At 36.4% G+C, this 20,638-nt stretch overlaps 1 protein-coding gene across 1 annotated transcript; it reads left to right on the top strand.

Moving 5' to 3' along the window:
- Window positions 1–573: 573 nt before the first annotated feature.
- stx5a (syntaxin 5A) lies at window positions 574–20,605 on the top strand. The gene is made up of 11 exons (XM_051658479.1): window positions 574–671; window positions 2,784–3,025; window positions 5,546–5,613; window positions 5,745–5,800; window positions 11,624–11,694; window positions 12,444–12,560; window positions 12,772–12,828; window positions 13,132–13,213; window positions 15,390–15,496; window positions 16,288–16,409; window positions 19,594–20,605. Exons 2-11 carry the CDS (start codon window positions 2,957–2,959, stop codon window positions 19,751–19,753), a joined length of 909 nt encoding a protein of 302 aa, XP_051514439.1. The 5' UTR covers window positions 574–671; window positions 2,784–2,956; the 3' UTR covers window positions 19,754–20,605.
- Window positions 20,606–20,638: the final 33 nt, after the last annotated feature.

The raw sequence follows: 20,638 nt of genomic DNA, 5'->3' as shown, positions 1-20,638 counted from the left end.
ATTAGTTTAAAAAAAATTAATTACCACAGCTGCGACGGGGTTTCAATTACAGCTGCCTGAGAGAGTGACAGTAAATTTGGCATCTTCTCCCATCTGACTGTCTTAATCCACTGCTCTCTATTTTTTTCCTCTTCTGGAAAGTCATTCAAATTGAATAGTGAATTTTTTCTTTTGCTCTTGGAGCAAATGTGTAAGTGAAAATATTATTAGCTGTGATCTCCCATTCACTCCCATTCACCGCTGTCCAAATTTACCCTGCAAACGTTTACTTCCGTGTTCCAAAAAGGGCCATATCGCAGGTTGCAGGAATACTTTTAGCGACATCTGCTGGTGTTTTGGTGCTTTAAAAACGTCACCATTAAATTTGCTGCTAAAATGATTTTGTCGCATGCTGTATGCCTATAAACCTTTAATATCACCATTGTTCATAAAAGGTTTTCGGACTGATACAATCCACTTCCAAGCCAAATGTCAGACTCGCTGTTATTCGTCATAAACTGCCCAAAACACAAGCTTGATCATCCTGAGAGCTGCACTGCGCATGCGCGTTCGTGGACGTGGCAGTGACGTCGTGCAAACCGGAAGTGATCAGGAGTGGAAGTGAAACACCGACCTCCGTAACATCTGCGAGCCGGGAATACCGGATAAAACAACGAAATGACACGCTAACAGTGAGTAAGCGCGTATAAACGATGAGTGATTTGTGAACTAATGATTTGGGTCCATTCGGAGTCATAATGTTTTAAATGAATTGAGTAATTGTCGCGTTTTGGGGCAGTTTACGCTCACGTAGTTGCGTATTGTTGGACTGAAGACGATGTCAGTCACTATAGAGACATAAACCTGTAAACACCTTTAAACATAAAAATAGTATTTAAATCATATAAGTAATCATTTAGCACACATCTCGAATAATTATGTTGTTTTCAGTGATATGTGTTGTTATTCCCCGTCTGCCCGTTGAGCCAGAATATTCTAGGTGGCCTATAATCCGATAACATGAGTTCAGTTCACCTCTGCTCAGCTGACAGATGATGAGTTTATTCCTGGAAATGATCTAAACACGGGCTTTCCTTATTAATATCTTAAAGATGAGCAGGCTGGGATGGTGGGATCGGTATATCAGAATGTGGGAATAATATCCAGGCAGGATTGTTTACATGATCTCAAACCCCTGAGAGAGTCTTTGAGATTTTGCCTGGATTTAATAACACCCACATGAAGGCAATACACACATAGAGGTCTTTGCAGAGATCTGGCTAAAATCTTCCCTTCTGATGATGTTTCTGCTTTAAATGTAGTTTTGAACCAACAATATAGCTCTTGAAGCACTTTGAGATCTGCTTTTACTATCAAGTGCATTAAAAGTCAAATGTTACTGTTATTATTGGTGTAGATACTAACAAAAAATGACTCTAATAAGAATTTGGATGCTTAAGACAATTAAAAATATCTGTTTGTCATTGCACTACTAGATATCAAAGATGTCAAAGAAAGATAGCACAAGCACATTTTTTTCCAAGCAAAACGTCTGTTTGGTTGTCAGATGTTAGTAGAATATGTTGATAGTTAATGTGATGAACGACACCTGTGTGAACTTGAACTGACTTCAAACATCCACAAAAATGTATGCTGGGACCAGCAAGTAATAGCAAAAATAGCCCAGGAAATGTCTAGCATTATTTGTTGGCAGATGCTTCTTTGTTTGATATTTTAAAATGTCATCAGACACTTTAAAGTGTGACTTAAAGGTGCACTCAGCGATTCCTGAGAAACACTGTTGATATTCAGACTCAACTGCCAGAACAAACACCCCCCTCCCTTCAGTGCTCCTTTGGAAGCTCCCCCCCCCACCAGCTCCAGACACTCACAACTCTCCTGAACTAAATCTAACATCACAACAACAGCATATATGGGTTCTGTGAAACATAGTGTAACAATATAAAGGACGGGCAAGGAGGAGGCGGGAACCGGCTGAACAGTAAACATAAAGTTTAATGGTAAACTTAAAACCAACAAAAACAAACGTGCAGTGCGGCCACGCGCCTCTCTCTCTCGAACTGGTGCCTCCAGCTCGTCTTTATCCCCCTCCCGGCTGATTAGCCCGATTCAGGGCCGGCCATGTGTCTTCAGAACTTCGCCACCTTTCTGGAGCCCTGGGCTCCGTGGGAAAGGTGAGAGGGAAAGAGCAAGGCGGAGCGACAGAGAGAGAGAGGAGAGAGAAAAACTTGCTCACCGGCTCCTGGACGCACTGTCACCTGGTCCTCAACCACTCCTCCACCCTCTGGCGGATGCCAGCTCGCTCCTCCCCCGGCGGACGGCAGCGAGTCCTCCAGCCCCTGGCAGTCGGAACCACTCCTCCCCTTCTTCGGCGGACGGCCTAGGCTCCTCCAGCTCGTCTTTATCCCCCTCCCGGCTGATTAGCCCGATTCAGGGTCGGCCGTTTGTCTTCACAGCCCGGATTTGCCGTCGCTCTTCTCCTCTCGCTCTGCCCCCACCCCTCATCCTGTGCACGTGCAAGAACCACCCCCTGTTGCTGATTGGCTTGAGTAGTGTTGTGTGGATCGGTCTGAGAATTTGAGAAAAAGTGTATTGGATTAGAAGTACTGAGTGCACTTTTAAATGTCCAAATATGTTTTGTGCAATGTAAGTCATTGCATCCTTTGCTTTTTTTTAAAATCCTGTGTCTTCCCTCTTCTTTGCAAACACAGTTATGCTTCAGATGAAATTATTATCTTTGCTTAAAGGTCAGGTGACTGATCGAATAATTTTTTGATCATCAGATGATGTCCGGAGTCCTTGAAGAACAGTCAGCTCTGCCAAGCTCTTAGTAACATCTGTAACGTCTGAAGCGCTTGCTTTGGCCTCATAAGGACAGTTTCACACCGGCCGGATCACTTCAGACTCACTGTCAGTCCTCCCTGATAACGTAGACGACAAACAGTTCTGCAGCGTCATGACGTGTCGAGATCGCACGGTTGAGTTCCAGTCGGCTTGTAAGTCACTGCAGGGGAGACAGTTACAGGTATGAATATATGATCTGTATCAATATCTGGGAATTTAGTTGATTCTTCTCATTGATTTTTAACATCCTGAGACCCGAGCCTGATTGATGTGTGCATTTTCCTCTTTGATTTGTAACTAGTAGCAACTAATAAACGTTTTTTTTTTTTTTTTTTTGAAGAGCAAATAGTTTTCCTAAATTTATGTCCACATATGTGGACAGCAGGACTAAGTTGTGAAATTTGAAATAATACCAAGCTGTAGAAAGTCTGATTTTTTTAATCAAATTGTTTGTTTCCAGGAGTGTTGGTTATTCATGTTTTTGAGACGTTACAAACATTACAGCTGATCTTCTGTAAAGCTGCTTTGGAACAATGTGTATTGGGAAAAGCACAAATAAAAAATTATAAAAATTATTTGACTTGATTTGACTTTTATGTTACAATGTTTTTTCTACTTTGGAAACAAAATCTCGGTGTTCTCTCTTTGCACTGTCAAAGCATAATTAGCATACATGTAATTAATTCTGATTCAAAGTAATGGCCAGCATCATCCAGTCATTGCCAAATATGTTAAAATAAAATTTAACATTATAAATTCTGAATCTATGTACCGATTAAGATTGTACCATGTCTGCCAAACATGTTGAGTGATCCAAACATCATCTGCAGCCTGAAACTGAACTTTTGACCAGATGTTAGGAGTGAATGCACTAGGCGGCATAGGAAAATTATAGGATGCTCCCTTGCACCCTATTTAGTGAATGATTCAAACTGGTTTCAATGTAAAAACTTACTGAAGTTTCTTATCAGATTTAATTTTGTTGGCATTTCTCCCAAAGACAAACTCCAAACACTGATCAGTGCCATGTTGTTTTGTCACATGACTCCGTGTGTTGAAAGTTTAACCCTTTTAATGACAGGCCAGAGCTTCCTAAACTGAGATCAGTCGGTTTAAATTAAATTATGCATAGCGTATAGCGAAGACAAAACACACAGTCCACACATGAGGGTGTGGGGTTGCACAAGGTTAAAACCATCATTACTTGATGGTGATTAGTCAATTGCAGCATTCTGGGGTATTTTTACATTACGTTACAAGTACGCTAAAGGTAAAATTCTATTGTTAACATGAAAATGTTCTATACCATTATATTATGCTTAGGGATGCACCAATATGGAAATTTTGGCCGATACTGATAATTCATTAAATTTGGAGGTGATAACTGATGTATTTGCAGATAAAACTAAATCTGGATAAAAATCTATATTTTGTTTGCCTGATTACAAAACCAAAAGGCTCACCTTAAAAAGCCACATCCAGAGAACTTCAAATTCAGTCAAACATGTACAGTGAATTACTGCTTTTATTTTCAACATCTTCAATGGCAGAAAACAAGGAAACTTCTAAAACTTTCTTATATATATACAGTACTGTGCAAAAGTTTTAGGCACATAAGATGTTTCACAAAAACATTTGTCTTAAGATGGTTATTTATATCTTCAGTTTTAGTGTGTCAATAGGAAATATAAGCTGTAGACTTCTAAACATTCCTTTTGCAAAAAGAATAGAAGAACAGGGAGCCCTGCAACATATGGCATGGTTCCCACAGAGCCCCCCACTAAACACTGAGTTAGTCTGAGATTACATGAAGAGAAAGAAGCAATTTAGACAGCCTAGATAGATAGAAGAACTGCAGCAAATTCTCCAAGATGCTTGGAACATCCTATCTGCCAACAACCAAGAAAAACTGTGTCCATGTGTACCTAAGAGAATTGGTGGTGTTTTGAAGGCAAATGTGGTCACACCAAATATTGATTTAGCTTTTTTATGTTTACTGGACTTTGTATGACTCATTGATAAATGAAAACTATTTATGGCATTATTTTTGATGAAATCCTCACTCTGCAACATTTTTCTAAGTGCTTAAAACTTTTGCACAGTGCTCTATATATATATATATATATATATATATATATATATATATATATATATATATATATATATATATGTATATATGTGTGTGTGTGTGTGTATATATATATATATATATATATATGTGTGTGTGTGTGTGTGTGTGTGTGTGTGTGTGTATATATATATATTCTATTGGCTGCTATTTGCTTTATAAATTTTGCAAGTGAGCCACTTTTATAAATACAGTGGATTACACTCGATTCAAACCAGTCAAGAGCCTCAATGCAAACAAGTCTCAAACTCATTGGGAAAATGGACATGACTTTACATACATAAAGGATAAAGAAACAAAATGCAAATGTGGCATAGATAAATAAAAGTGTTTACTCAGATCCAGAATGATTTTCTAAAGCATAACTTCAAAAATCCACTTTTATCAGCTGATACCGCTATGGCTGCCAACAGATTGTGCATCCCTAATTATGCTTTTGGTCAAAAGCAAAAAATTTTTTGAGAAAATGTTAATATTTATGTTTAAATTATTCCACAAGCATTATAAAACAATCCACAAAATGTCCAAAAAAAACCTTTATATATTCCATAAAATATGTTCTCTTCTTTTCAGAATGGCACTCATGCTAAACCTGCCATTAATGCCCTTAAACAGCGCAGTGACTTCACTCTTATGGCCAAGTAAGTGTTCAGACTTATGTTTTCTGGACGGTCTTTGCCCAGTGCCGTGTTTTCACTTCAATGCTTCTGCACCATGTCCCGTTTCCTTGAAACTTTACCCCCTGAAATCTTGTTTTGTTCTTTTGTAACAGGAGAATTGGGAAAGACTTGAGCAACACTTTTGCCAAGCTTGAAAAGCTCACAATCTGTAAGTAACATGTCAGTAGCACTGAAAGGCTGTTAGTTGTGGTGGAAGAATATGTCTTGAACTTACTGTACTAATGCTCCCATAGTCGTCCATGGTTAGTTGATTCCAGTTTGTTGCGAGCAAAATTAAAGTTAATCTTAACTGTCACGAAGGGGCAAAATAGGACAGTTTTAAGAGAAAGCGTTTCAGATTGAATATTTAATGTCTTGTTCCCAGTTCTGTGTAGTAACAGATAATATCTGGATTATGTAATGAGATTATGAAAATCAAGTATTTGTAATTTGATTCAATGACATTTTTAAAATACTCGTGATCAGATTAGTTACTTTTATATGGATTACATATTAATCAGGCAATTGCAGTAAATTGTTCATAATTTATTGATCCCTCTAATTCTCAGCCTTATTTAAAGTATTTTAAATGTTTCATTTTTAATCAGCCTACAGCTGATATATGTTCGGTAAGTCTTTGAGTGTTTTCCTAATGGTCGTGGAATTGCATACACAGACAGGATATGAGCCTTCAGTCAGGTGGCTGTAATTACACTGAAGATGGGGCGTTAATCCACACATTGTGCTGAACCGATTGCATTAGTGCGGTAAAGTTAGTTTTAGTGTGCAAATTTGAGACTTTTTTGTTTTTTGATTCACAAATATAACTGGTCTGATCTGTTACCACACATGGATGCCGAATTCCAAAAAAATGTCAAAAATTTTAAGTGCCTTTTCTATTTCAATCAGAAAATTCAGGGTTCCCGTGGATCCTTAAAAAGTCTTAAAATGTCTTAAATTCGGTTTTCCCAAATTTAATGCCATAAAAAGTCTTAAATATCTTAATACAACAAAGGTCTTAATTATCAACTAAAGAGGTCTTAAATTTGGAGGCAGAAAGACAGGAATCATGATATTACCTATTGTGATTATCAGACTTCAAAAGAATACGATTTAATTAAAGAAATGCATGTGCTGCATCCTTCAGAGTGAAAACGTGGCATTGTTATATTTTCTCCAAGCACGTGGGGGCTTGTGTTTTCAGCTGTTGCAGAGCAGTTCACAATCATTAAGCTATATCGGAAATTTGCAATATAGTTTAAGAGCGGATCAGTAATGATCAACTGTTGATGATGATATTGCATTGATGAAATATGACAATGTTTACTTTTAATTGTTTATATTGTAATACGTTGTAGATTATTGTAGGAGTGCACATTTTATATCCCTTATTGTTTGAATGAGCAGCTGGAACCAGTGAAGATCAAACATTTCAAAATAAGAGTCTCTGATGTATAAGTTAAAGTGCCTTTAAAGTTAAAAGTTCTGCGCTATGAATCAAATCTTGTAGCCTCTGTCTGGCCCTCCCCATCACAGGAAGGAAAGACTAAGAACATTTAATATAGGCTACCAATTTTAAACTATTGGCAGATTAATTGCCTTTCAACTCATTATCGTATCAGCAAAATCCTATATTGGTCGACCTCTAATTTGTATTTATTTATATAATGGTACTGTACATAAACCAATTTTAATGTAATATATACAGTTGAAGTCAGAAGTGTACATACACCATAAATGCCAAATACCTTTAAACTCTGTTTTTCACAATTCCTGGCATTTAATCGTAGAAAACATTGTTAGGATCACTACTTTATTTTAAGAATGTGAAATGTCAGAATAATAGAGAGAGAATTATTTAAAAGAGAATGATTTATTTCAGCTTTTATCTTTCATCACATTCCTAGTGGGTCAGAAGTTTACATACACTTTGTTAGTATTTGGTAGCATTGACTTTAAATTGTTTAACTTGGGTCAAACGTTTTGGGTAGCCTTCCACAAGCTTCTCACAGTAAGTTGCTGGAATTTTGGCCCATTCCTCCAGACAGAACTGGTGTAACTGAGTCAGGTTTGTAGGCCTCCTTGCTCACACACATTTTTTTCAAATTTTCTATCGGATTGAGGTCAGGGTTTTGTGATGGCCACTCCCAATACCTTGACTTTGTTGTCCTTAAGCCATTTTGCCACAACTTTGGAGGTATGCTTGGGGTCCAGTGTTTCCCACAGGAAAATTTTTTTGCATTTTAAAGTTAAATACCATCTGGTGCACTTTCAGAGTAAAATTAAGAGGCTAGTGTTGTGCTCTTGTAAACAATTTTGTGCTCCTAAAGCTGCAGTAGGCAACTTTGAAATAAATCAAATTGTGAGAAACAGCGCCCCCAATTCTTCCCCATATACATGATGCTCTTCACCCCCAGCCAGGGTTAATTGACAGCTGTTCACAAACAGAGCCAAGGCCTGCCTCGCCAAAAGCGATTGGCTAAAATTAGCTGGATTGACACTACCCGACCCACAATTTTCAGAGCTAGAGTCTGTGGTGCTAACTAATCTCTCACAGGGTACAAACTAGGGATGTCTTTTTATCTTTTAAAGTTACCTCAGACTGCTAAGGATAGCTAGCTAGTGAAGCCGTAAGCAGTGTAACGTTACGGCAATTAACTTAGTAACCCTAACGTTAATTTACGTTAATCATCATGATTAGGGTGACCATATTCTGGTTTTCCAAAAAGAGGACACCTTTTTTTTTTTTTTACGCCCGGGGGTTGGTGGAATAATAGGGTTCAAAACAGTGTTACTTTGAATGCAAACTTTAATACAGTGAAAAAGACACTATTAGCATAACATAAATATATATAAATAAATAAAAATTTCCAACATTCTTTGAATGTCCATTTACTAAAATAAAATATTTGATACCATGAGTGTACCTTTATTTACTATTAGTATTATTTTGAATGGCCATGGAAAATGAAGAAATGTGATAACAATTTTACCTGGTCGCAAAAAGTAGTCCCATAATTTAACTGATGAACTTTCACCTTTTGCTGACCCTTTATGCTTCGCAGAGCTAATGTGTGCTTCTAAAATCACTTGCACCTTTATTAGCAACTGACACATAAGTGCCAGCTTTACATGTCATACATTCTGCTTTCCACGCATCTCGACCTGGATGAAAGCATGGGAATTTTTTGTGCAAATCTTCTGTAAATTTGCACTTCGTTTGGGCATTGTTTCCACTCAGCTGTCATTTGCTGCTACTGTCAAGCAACTGTTTGATGCCGAACACAGCAGAGCTTCGCGCGTTTGTGGAGAGATTGACATGCAGGAATTTGGCCAAATTGTGTGTGGAGTAGTGTATAAATGCAGTGGATACATTTAATGTTAGTTAACGTTACTTACCTCAAAGATTTGTCATCCTGCTCAACCAAATAATGTTAGACGGATCCAGGAATACTCCAGTGCATATATCTGTGAGTGTGTGTGAGCACGTGAGTTTACAGCAGGGGTTGAGGAGCTGTCTGAACTGACTGGAGCTGACTGGCGTGTGAGAGAGTGTGCAAAACACAACATTTTATTTTATGTCATTATGAGACTGAGATGTGCAAAAATATTTTAGATGAGAAGTGTAAAAATGTTTTAAGTTCATTATGAGACCGTGGCAGGGCAAAATAGACTGTGGCGGGCCACCAGAGTCTAGTCAATTAATGGGAAACACTGGGGTCATTGTCCATTTGGAAGACCCATTTGCAACTGAGCTTTAACTTCTTGGCTGACGTCTTGATATGTTGCTTCAATATATCCACATTATATTTCTTTCTCATGATGCCATCTATTTTGTGAAGTGCACCAGTCCCTCCTGCAGCAAAGCACCCCCACAACATGATGCTGCCACCCCCATGCTTCACAGTTGGGATGGTGTTCTTCGGCTTGCGAGCCTCACCCTTTTTCCTCCAAACATAATGATGGTCATTATGGCCAAACAGTACAATTTTTGTTTCATCAGACCAGAGGACATTTCTCCAAAAAGTAAGATCTTTGTCCCCATGTGCACTTGCAAACTGTAGTCTGGGTTTTTATGGTGGTTTTGGAGCAGTGGCTTCTTCCTTGCTGAGCAGACTTTCAGGTTATGTCGATATAGGACTCATTTTACTGTGGATATAGATACTTGTCTACCTGTTTCCTCCAGCATCACAAGGTCCTTTGCTGTTGTTCTGGGATTGATTTGCACTTTTCACACCAAATTACGTTCATCTCTAGGAGACAGAATGTGTCTCCTTCCTGAATGGTCCCATGGTGTTATACTTGCATACTATTATTTTGTACAGATGAACGTGGTAACTTCAGGCATTTGGAAATTGCTCCCAAGGATGAACCAGACTTGTGTAGGTCCACAATCTTTCTTTCTGAGGTCTTGGCTGATTTATTTTGATTTTCCCATGATGTCAAGCAAAGAGGCATTGAGTTTGAAGGTAGGCCTTAAAATACATCCACAGGTACACCTCTAATTGACAGCAATTAGCCTATCAGAAGCTAATTGTCTTATTGCCTAAAGGCTTGACATCATTTTCTGGAATTTTCCAAGCTGCTTAAAGGCACAGTTAACTTAGTGTATGTAAACTTCTGACCCACTGGAATTGTGATATAGTCAATTAAAAGTGAAACAATTTGTCTGTAAACAATTGTTGGAAAAATTACTCATGTCATGCACAAAGTAGATGTCCTAAACGACTTGCCAAAACTATAGTTTGCTAATGTGAAATCTGTGGAGTGGTTAAAATGAGTTTTAATGACTTCAACCTAAGTGTATGTAAAGTTCTGACTTCAAATGTATGCGGAAAACATGTCTTGAGTATTTTAAACTTGCAAATATCCTACCCTGTTTTACTGATAAGCAATGTTAAGGCCATGTTGAATGTGTGCCCCTGCTTGTTTAAGTAAGAGTCTGTGATACATGATCATACCTGCCAACATCAGATTGTAAAAAATAGGGAGATAATAATTTTTTTTGGGGGGTGGTTCGTATGTGCGAGGAATGGCAGCCGTTGGAGTTTCTGGTGCCCCTGTAGGGAGTAGGTGCACTTCGCAGACTGCCTAATATGCGTATAGGGAGCAGCGGTACCGGTCAGTAATACTACACTGAAGATGAGTAATACCAAGAAACTGACCATGTATTCAGATGGTCTCTTACCACAGCCTTCACAGTTTTAGCAATAAATGCTTTTTGAGTTATTAACAATGAAACGTGTATATCCTTTGTTATATGCTGAGAACTTTACTGACCCATGACTTATATAAATATAATAAATTTTATTTATTCAATTATTTATCTTCTTTATGTATACATCTGTGTTGGTTTATATGTATTTTTACGTTTTATATTTATTTATAAATTTTTTTCTTCATCTGTACTTGTCTTTATGACTTTTTGTGACTGTATTCATACATTGTTGGATCTGTATAATTTTGTACATCTTATTGAACATTTATATTGAAACGTTTTTTTTTTTTTTAATAAACAAATTCACAGTTTTAGCACAATTTGTGGACTTTTCAGACGACCCCTTTCACACCATATGAAACATTTCCAACTTGTGTCAATGTTAAATTAACGATCTGGAATGATTTTTCTGTGACGGCTTACATTACAAGACAAATTGCATCCCGTATTGATTAGAAATGGGATGCATCATTTCATATTTAAATACGTGACGATCCCGAATGAGCAAAGTGTGGATGTGGAAACCCGGTAAAATCGGGAGTGTTGGCAGGTATGCATGATTTATTTTGAGATTGTGTTGGTATGGAGATACGGTATTCATTTTATTTGTTCAGGTCTTGAAAAAGTTCTTAAAGTCTTAAATTTGATTTTAAAAACTCTACAGCAAACCTGAAATTACTCATTTAATTTGTAATCAGTACAAAATTACATTTCAGAAGTAATCTGCCCAGCACTACCTGTTCAATATAATAATCTCTGCTATTCTCTCCCCAGTGGCCAAAAGGAAGTCTTTGTTTGATGATAAAGCAGTGGAGATTGAGGAGTTAACATACATCATTAAGCAGGTCTCTGTAGCCTTGTAGGTGTACTTAAAAAAAAAAAAAGCTGTCATTTTTTTTAACATTCCATATATTACTGTAATGCATACAATTAATTCATTTACAAGTTATATTTGATTTAAAAATAAAGTTAGACATCACATCCTCAAATAAATATCAAGTGACATTTGCATCACCACCTCATCTTTATTTAGATAAATTTCAAAAATCAAGAAAAGAATAATTTTCTATCCGTGTTATAGTATACATTTTTTTTAAGCAATTGCTATCTACGTTCACATTCCAGACTTTGTTTTCTAATTTTAAATGTTACTTTCTCCCTTTGATATATTTCCAGAATAGTTTCTCTCAGTCTTTTTTAGTAATCTGTTTTAAAGCTGCTATTTTAATTACTCTAAATCAATATTGTTCTGTTTTATTTCTTAAAGGCAAGGGGAGTTTACCCAAAATCAGGTTTTCTGGATGGACTTTTAGTGTGCAATTAAATATTAAATGAATCTGTTTAATCCCTTCATTCCAACTGTTTCTACCAAAACTCTAAAAGTATTATTAATACAAATATTTTTTTATTAATCTAAATGTATTATTTTGTTTGGGTAAGAAAAGAACAACAATAATATAATATAATTCATCCATCTGATTGAATTTGAGGAGTGTTTACAGTCGGTCCAACCAGAATCATTTAGACAGCTTCCATATTGTGCAAGACCAACCCTCTCACAGAGATCTGATATGCCGTCTGTCTCTTTCATCAGGACATCAACAGTCTGAATAAGCAGATAGCACAGCTGCAAGACCTTGTGCGATCCCGCAGTGGGCAAAATGGTCGCCACATCCAGACACATTCCAACACAATCGTCGTCTCCCTGCAGGTACAATCTCAAATCTGATATTCCTGCATTGCTAAGATGTTTGAGACTGTCCAGGAAGTTATCTTCAGTTGCTCCTGCTGTAGACAGTCAAGGTGTTTCATCTCATTTTGATTGATGCAGGAGGACTGAACTGACCGCAACACCTTTCATTTTCCCTTTGCAATATAAAACAGGATGTCAGTAGTCATATCTGTGAATGTTTGTGTTGCAGTCAAAACTGGCATCGATGTCTAATGATTTCAAGTCTGTTTTGGAAGTGAGAACAGAGGTGAGTTTAGAATTCGTTCTTTATGAACAAAGTTGTAATTTTATAACACCATCAATGCCATTTAGAGCAATTGTCAAGCTTTTAAATATTTAATCAGCTCTTTCTTAAAGCTAAAACACACAGAGTGTGTTTATTGTGTGCTGCAGTCCTGTGAAACCATCTGTTTCTGTTGAATTTCAGACCAGCTCTGTCACTGCTTTATCCTTTTTGTTTAATTGACTGAGCCTATATGTCAAACAATGAGAGATGAGTTAAGTTGTTATGAGTGAATATCACTTGGTGTGTTACTGTGTCTGTGTTCAGAACCTGAAGCAGCAGCGCAGCAGAAGAGAGCAGTTCTCTCAGGCTCCTGTCTCAGCTTCACCTCTGCTCGCCAATAACTTCAGTACGTCAGCACTTCAGTACTGTTACTTTCCCTTTCATCTGCTGCAGTTCCATTCCAGTGACAGTGCTTCCAAAAATGAAACTTCTGTCATTATAATAACAGAAGTGTAATCTTTATTCACAATGATTCACATTTTCTTTGGTTCCTGCTTTTGGTTTTTAGTTTCAGCTAGGTATTCAAAAAGTTGTAACACCTTAAGTTTAATTAATATTAGTGTAGACGGATCTTCGATATGTTCTCAATATTCAGATTTCAAATGGTTTTACACATAAATCATTTTTGCATACTCAGTCTTCACTTCTAATTATTATGCCATATTTACAGTTACATACACTTTTATTGCAGGGTTTGCACAAAGTACTTCAAGTGGATTTTGCTTTTAGGAATTAAAGTACTGGAATACCAGGAAAATAGGCTTGTTTTGTTGATAAATGCTTAGAAGTGCTTGAAATTAAAACGGCCCATTTCCATTGTAGTGGCGAAGAAGTTTAGCGCCGAGATCCTTTCACTTTGTGTTGTCACATAACACACCTTCTCTGTAATGTGTCCATCAAAGATGAGATCCAGGCACTCTTTTTTTTTTTTTTTTTTTTTCCCATTGTGTAATGTCTCTTTTAATATTCTTTCTGTTCTTTAAATAGTTGTTGATCAAAAAGTAAAAAATACAGCACAGATGCAGTAAAGAAACAGCGCAACTCCTCTCATTAATGCATGCTCAATCGAAACATCAGACGCTCACTGAACGGTGTTTTCTTAAAGGGACAGTACCATTTTAGCACTTGTTATACAAATGAATATAAACACAGTGAAATACTGGTAAATTACACAAAGGATTTCAAACAGTTACCACTCATATCATTAATATATATGCAATTTTTTGACATCTTAATAATTGATTGAGTGTGAAATGTATACATTATACACAAAATCTAAAATGTGATTATAACGATAAACAAATTATAAAATAAAATAGACATTTAGTCATACATTTATAGACATTTAAATACATTTAGTCATAGACATTTTGACATTATATATCGTGTTACTTTTCCTAACTGGTTACATTTTTATACGTTTGTTAAATGGATTGTTCACCCAAAAATGAAAATTCTCTTATCATTTACTCACCTACATGTCATCCCAGATGTGTATGACTTTCTTTCTTCTGCAGAACACAAATGAAGATTTTCAGAAGAATATTTCAGCTCTGTAGGTCCATACATGGCAAGTGAATGGTGACCAGAACTTTGAAACTACAAAAATCACATAAAGGCAGCATAGACGTTATCCACATGATTCCAGTGGTATAATCCATGCCTTCAGAAGCAATATGATAGGTGTGGATGAGAAACAGATCAATATTTAAGTTCATTTTTACTATAAATCTCCACTTTTCCACTTTCTTCTTTTGTTTTTGGTGATTTGCATTCTTTGTGCACATCGCTACCTACTGGGCAGGGAGGGAAATTTATAGTAAAAATGGACTGAAATATTGATCTGTTTTTCACCCACATCTATCATATTGATACTGAAGATATAGATTTAACCATTGGAGTCTTATTGATTACTTTTATGCTGCCTTTATGTGCTTTTTGGAGCTTCAAAGTTCTGGCCACCATTCAGTTGCATTGTGAGGACCATCAGAGCTGAGATATTTTTCTAAAAATCTTCATTTGTGTTCTTCAGAAGAAAGAAAGTCTTAAACATTATGCCATACACCAATTAAATGATGAGAGGATTTTCATTTTTGGGTGAACTGTTTCTTTAATAGTCTGTTTATGCAATGTTGGAATTACTTCTGAATTATTTTAGTTAATTAATTATTAGTTTCTGACTAGTAAATATTGTTCACATCACTCATAATACAAGTTGGACACTGGAATTATATGAAAGCTTAGAGTTTTCTTACTTGTATGAAGTCCTTAAATGAAAAATCGGTGCTGGAAAAAAGAACTTGAAAGTCCTGGATTTACATTCAGTGATGCCTTTATGAACCCTGTTATTATTATTAACAACTTCTTGTTTTTTTATTGTTTATTGTTATTATACAACTTCATGTTTTTATTTAGGAAAAAAATCTTTGCTCAGGTTTTTAAAAAATATATAGTCACTTGAGAGCACACTTGATGCATTATTTTGAAACACAACTCAGTATTTAATTTCTTGCTCCACACAGACAGTTCAGTTCTGATGCAGGATGAGTCCAGGAGTCTGGGAGGAGATGTGGCCATCGACATGGACTCGAGAGCAAACCCTCTGCAGCTGCAGCTCATCGACGAACAGGTACCAGTCTCTGAAAGATTGCACATTTTTTGTGTCGCTTACTGTGATAGGGATAGAGTTGTTGTTTATTGTCAGAGGTGCAAAATGTGTGAATAAAAACAGTTTTAAGGGCATAATAAAAGCAATTTTTATTTTTAAATAATTATTTGAATATAGGGGTTACTCAAACCAGCACCACCTTCCCTTATCAATTATTTTGTGAGTTATTTGCAATCAAGCAACACTAACAACCTTGTTTCCATGTGCTCTGAACACTATCTGTCCATTTTGCCTCCCCCCTCTTGTGGCGTCTGGCATATGTACCCTTTTTTTCCGCCTCTAATTGGATCAAACAATTTCACAAAATTAACCCTCAACTCATCATTCGTTGGTAAACTACTAAATAATTAATAACAAAAGTTAAAAATGGAAATCAAAAGATACAAGAAATAGGCCGGATGAAATTAAAACATTTGCACAATATAAGGGTAAAGATTTTTTTATATAGCTAAAATGAGCACTTCATTATATGTACGCTTTTCTAATGGTTATGCCCACACCACTAAAACAGGAAATCAAAATCCCCAAATAAATCATTACTGTAAAAGGTGAATAAAACAATAAGCCCTTTGAACACTTTGTAGGATTTTGCGATGGGACACCGCTCTACCTGCTCACTGCTATGGTACCTGAGGGTTTTTAAACATCTAAGTGACTTTCTTTGTCACGCCAGGATTGGTGTTTATGATGAAGGAACATGTCAGATTTCATTCTCCAGTGCTCCTCTGTTGTGTGTGTGTGTGTGTGTGTAGGACTCATACATCCAGAGCCGAGCGGACACCATGCAGAACATCGAGAGCACCATCGTGGAGTTGGGCTCCATCTTTCAGCAGCTGGCACACATGGTCAAAGAGCAGGAAGAGACCGTTCAGAGGTCAGACAACGACACACACAAGCAAACCAGAGACAAACACGTATACCACGAGAGTGTACATTCTAAAAAAAACACAGACTGTACAGTACAGCACATGGAGTTCACATGCCGTACTTCGAGACATGCTTTACAAACCACTCATGAAAAACAAAACAATTCTCACCCACAGACAGTAGTCTGCAATAAATAAAATATAAAATTGGAATAAAATGCGACTACAAATCTGTGTACGTGATATAACATGAATCACGACAGTCAGAATGTGTATTGATTATGCTTGCTTTTAGTTTCACTTTCCAACATCGCGCTCTCCACTTCAGGTGCTCTCAATCTCAAATCAGTCACTCAGCCCAGCGCTATTTTGTGAGAACTCCTATTTAAATAAGAGATGTGTTTGTCACAGTAGCACTAATAACAGTTTAACCTTCAATAACGGCATCGCTTTTTAACGCAGTTGTTTAATAATTAGTGATTTGTGTTAAAACAAAACACCAAAGACGTTTTAATCCCCCTATAACAAATTATAATATTAATGATTTCTCATTAAACATTTTGGAGCTTGTAATGGTTATATCTTTCTTACTTTTGAACGTATCTGTGCTGTGTGTGATGCTCTCATGGTGTTCAGTGGTTGCCAGTATGACACAATGATATTTGATAGTGACAGCAGAACTATTCATAAATGTTTTCTATTTAAATAAATGTTAGCATTTTACAATTAATGTAAATTGAATGTCATTTTACAGTGTGGGGCATAAACATAACTGCAGCATATAACTTGTAAAGGTTTAGCAAAGGGCACTTTAAAAAGATCGTATTTGTATCAGCCGATCTCAGTGTTCAAAAAATCTGTGATCGGTATTGGCCTGAAATTTCCTGATTGGTGCATTGCTAATTTTAAGTAATCTTGAGACCCCTTTGGAAGTTTGCTGCGACTCCGGCTTCCTGGTTTAGGACCACTGGTATGATCTACTAATTTGGCCCATGGAAGAGGGGTGCCCACCCGTTTAAATTTCGTGCTGGACCCCGTGAATTTTAGCGATGACACTGGCTAAGCAAACATCATGTTTCATGTGTTTACATCATGCTGCATTGACCAGTCAGCATTCAGGACTGGAACTATCCATTTTTTAATGGTTAATATATCACTTCTACAGTATTTGCCTGTGCCGTGGTAATAAAATGAATTTTGAATGAATAAAAAAGGCGGTACTAAACTCTGCAGAGCTCAAAATGATATATTTTAAATAATGTCACAAACGCTGATTTTTGTGCAATGGTAGTTGATGATGACTCTCTATAAAGCTTAAAAAGCACCCAAAAGTGTCATAAAATTTGTCCGTGTGACTCGTGCGTCATATTCCAGGTCTTCTGAAGGCGTATGATCACTTTGTATGATGAACAGATTAAAATGTAAGATGTGATTCACTATTAATAGTGAATAATTCAATGATCAGAGTCTGCTTATACTGCCGTTACTACATGTAGGGCCGTATGATTTCCACGATGTGGAAAACACTTATAAAATCACTGTATCCAGTCATAAAAATTGCAATAGCTATAATATGTGGAATTTGACATATTTGGGACAAAAATGAATGTTTGAATGCACAATTAATCTCATTAAAATCTCGATATGTCTAAGTGTGATGATTAAACCGCAAAAGGCTGCAATTTAATTATAAAATTTACATATGCTACATGCTTCAAAATGAATGTGTGAAGCCAGCCGCTCGTATGCTGAAAACACCTTATCATGAGCATCATGCACGCTCAGGGTGTGTGTGTGTGTGTGTAGTAGTAGATGACAGTGAGCAGAACTCTCTGAAGCATGCAGCACATACAGACTATATATTTATTTTAATGGGGTTTAATAATCACACTGGGACAAGTAGCAAACTACTTATCCAGAGGTGAGAAACTACTGTATAAAAAAAAAAAAAAGGGACGCCAAAATAAAAGCTCAATTTAAATAGTTTTGTGAAATGGGAAAAAGATCATATTTAATGCAATTTAAATAATAATAGTAAATTAGTAATAATAATAATAATGTATTAAAGCAGTATTTCACATCTGTGATGTTCTGTTGTGCAGCACTGTTGTTTTGGATTGTGCTCTGAGCATTTTGCATTTGATAATGAATAATGCAATGTTATGTTGAAAAATGGTATTACTTAAAATAATAAAAATTGTATTTGATTAAAGTTTTAACAAATTCATTTCACCATTTCTTTCATGAAATTTAATTAAACTGTTGCATACAAAAAAAACAACAACAAAAAAAACCTCCAATAACCACAATTTTAATGACCTCTCCTGTGTTTTTGCTTTAAGGAATATTCCAGGTTCAATACAAATTAAGCTCAATCGACAGCATTTGTGGCATAATGTTGATTACCACAAAAATGAATTTAGACTCGTCCCTCATTGTCTTTAAAAAAGCAAAATCTTGGTTACAGTGAGGCACTTACAGTGGAAATGAATGGGATCAATTTTTAGGGGGTTTAAAGACAGAAATGTGACATTTATAATTTTATAAAATTAATTAACATGAATTCTTCTGTTAAAACTCGTGTAATATTTGAGCTGTAAAGCTGTTTAAATTGTAATTTTACAGTCGTTTTAGGGTTTTTTAGGGGCATTACATTGTCATGGTAACGAAGTTGTAAAATTGGCTATAACTTTACACAGAAAAGGTTAGTAAGTGATTTTATCACACTAAAATCATGTTTACATGCATATTGTTTATGTGTCTTGTGGCTATACTTTTGAAACAGTGAGTATTTTAACATAAAAAATTTACCCCATTCACTTCCATTGTAAGTGCCTCACTGGAACTAAGATTTTATTTATTTTTTTTTTTTTAAGAAAAGGAGGGACAAGACAAAATACATTTTTGTGATAATCAACATCATGCCACAAATGCTGTCAATTTAGCTTAACTTGTATTGAACATCACTTGCATAAAATGTCCTGGAAATGTCCTAGAAAACTGTGCCTTGAAAAGAGTGGGAACCCTGTCATGGGACGCCATGACTGACTGCAATTAGCATATTTCTACAAAGGCATCAGTATTTTTTGCTCTCATGTGATGCTGCATCCAAGCCTCTGGGTGTAATACTGTAAACAGTAAATTACTGAGTGCCTGTAAGTTATTTATTGTTTGTGTCTTGTTGACCACCAGGATCGATGCCAATGTTGAGGACACCCAGCTGAATGTGGAAATGGCCCACACTGAGATCCTCAAATACTTCCAGTCTGTCTCCTCCAACCGCTGGCTCATGATCAAGATATTCCTCGTTCTCATCGTCTTCTTCATCATCTTTGTGGTGTTCCTCGCTTGAGAGGGAACAGCCCCAAGGAAGGAGGCATGGATGACGGTGGAAACGGACCAAAGGGGATGGACTCATGGGCGAATGTGCAAAAACATAAGCGGACTGGGCCGCCGGGGACTCTGGCTCACTGTGGGAGGGGAGGGATGGATTCTGAAGCTCATTGGTTGAATGACATGAGTCAGTTCAAATGTAAATTCTGTCAATGTCTGACTTTGAATCTCTCACTTGAGAGAGAGGAGGAGGATGATTGTGATGCTGATGAAGGTGGAACAGAGATGTACTGTGTATTTAGCAAGAGCACAGGGTGTTCACTCTGTTCTCTTTAAGACTCATCTACATCTGAATTAATATTTCAGCCTTCGCTTGTTATAATAATCACATATTAAAAGAGAAGGCTTTTTCCTAAATGGCTTGATTCTCCAAACTGGTTTAGTTTGATTTTCTCTGACAGTGTTGTCCATAATCAGTGAGAAAATGAATTAAATTAACTATTGTCTTCATATGATAAGCCTGATTATAATTATCCCCCATTAAGATATATTAATTTGTTTTTATATCAAAGACAGGCAATTATTTGCTCCTTACGGTTAAATCTCACAGTTAATTATCCTGGTCATATTTCACCTCGAAATTAATAGAAAAACAAATTATACTTTTAATACTTTACAAGGTACTTTGCAATTTAAATATATATGTATGGATGTATGTACATATACTGTGTACATTTACAGCTCTGGAAAAAATTAAGAGACTGCTGCAAAATTATCAGTTTCTCTGGATTTACTATTTATAAGTATGTGTTTGAGTAACATGAACATTTTTGTTTTATTCTATAAAGTACTGACATAATTTCTCCCAAATTCCAAATAAAAATATTGTCATTTAGAGAATTTA

The sequence above is a fragment of the Myxocyprinus asiaticus genome, chromosome 27, assembly GCF_019703515.2.
Source record: "Myxocyprinus asiaticus isolate MX2 ecotype Aquarium Trade chromosome 27, UBuf_Myxa_2, whole genome shotgun sequence".
Classification (NCBI taxonomy): Eukaryota; Metazoa; Chordata; class Actinopteri; order Cypriniformes; family Catostomidae; genus Myxocyprinus; species Myxocyprinus asiaticus.
Note: the sequence above shows the minus strand (reverse complement) of the source record. Positions and strands in the feature narration are given on the sequence as shown.

Bases quoted from the DNA above. Each gene is read 5' to 3' on its own strand.
- stx5a (XM_051658479.1), top strand. From the start codon at position 2,957: ATGACGTGTCGAGATCGCACGGTTGAGTTCCAGTCGGCTTGTAAGTCA. The intron at 11,695-12,443 runs GTCTCTGTAGCC...CTCTTTCATCAG, and splicing joins TAACATACATCATTAAGCAG to GACATCAACAGTCTGAATAA. The intron at 13,214-15,389 runs GTACGTCAGCAC...TGCTCCACACAG, and splicing joins TCTGCTCGCCAATAACTTCA to ACAGTTCAGTTCTGATGCAG.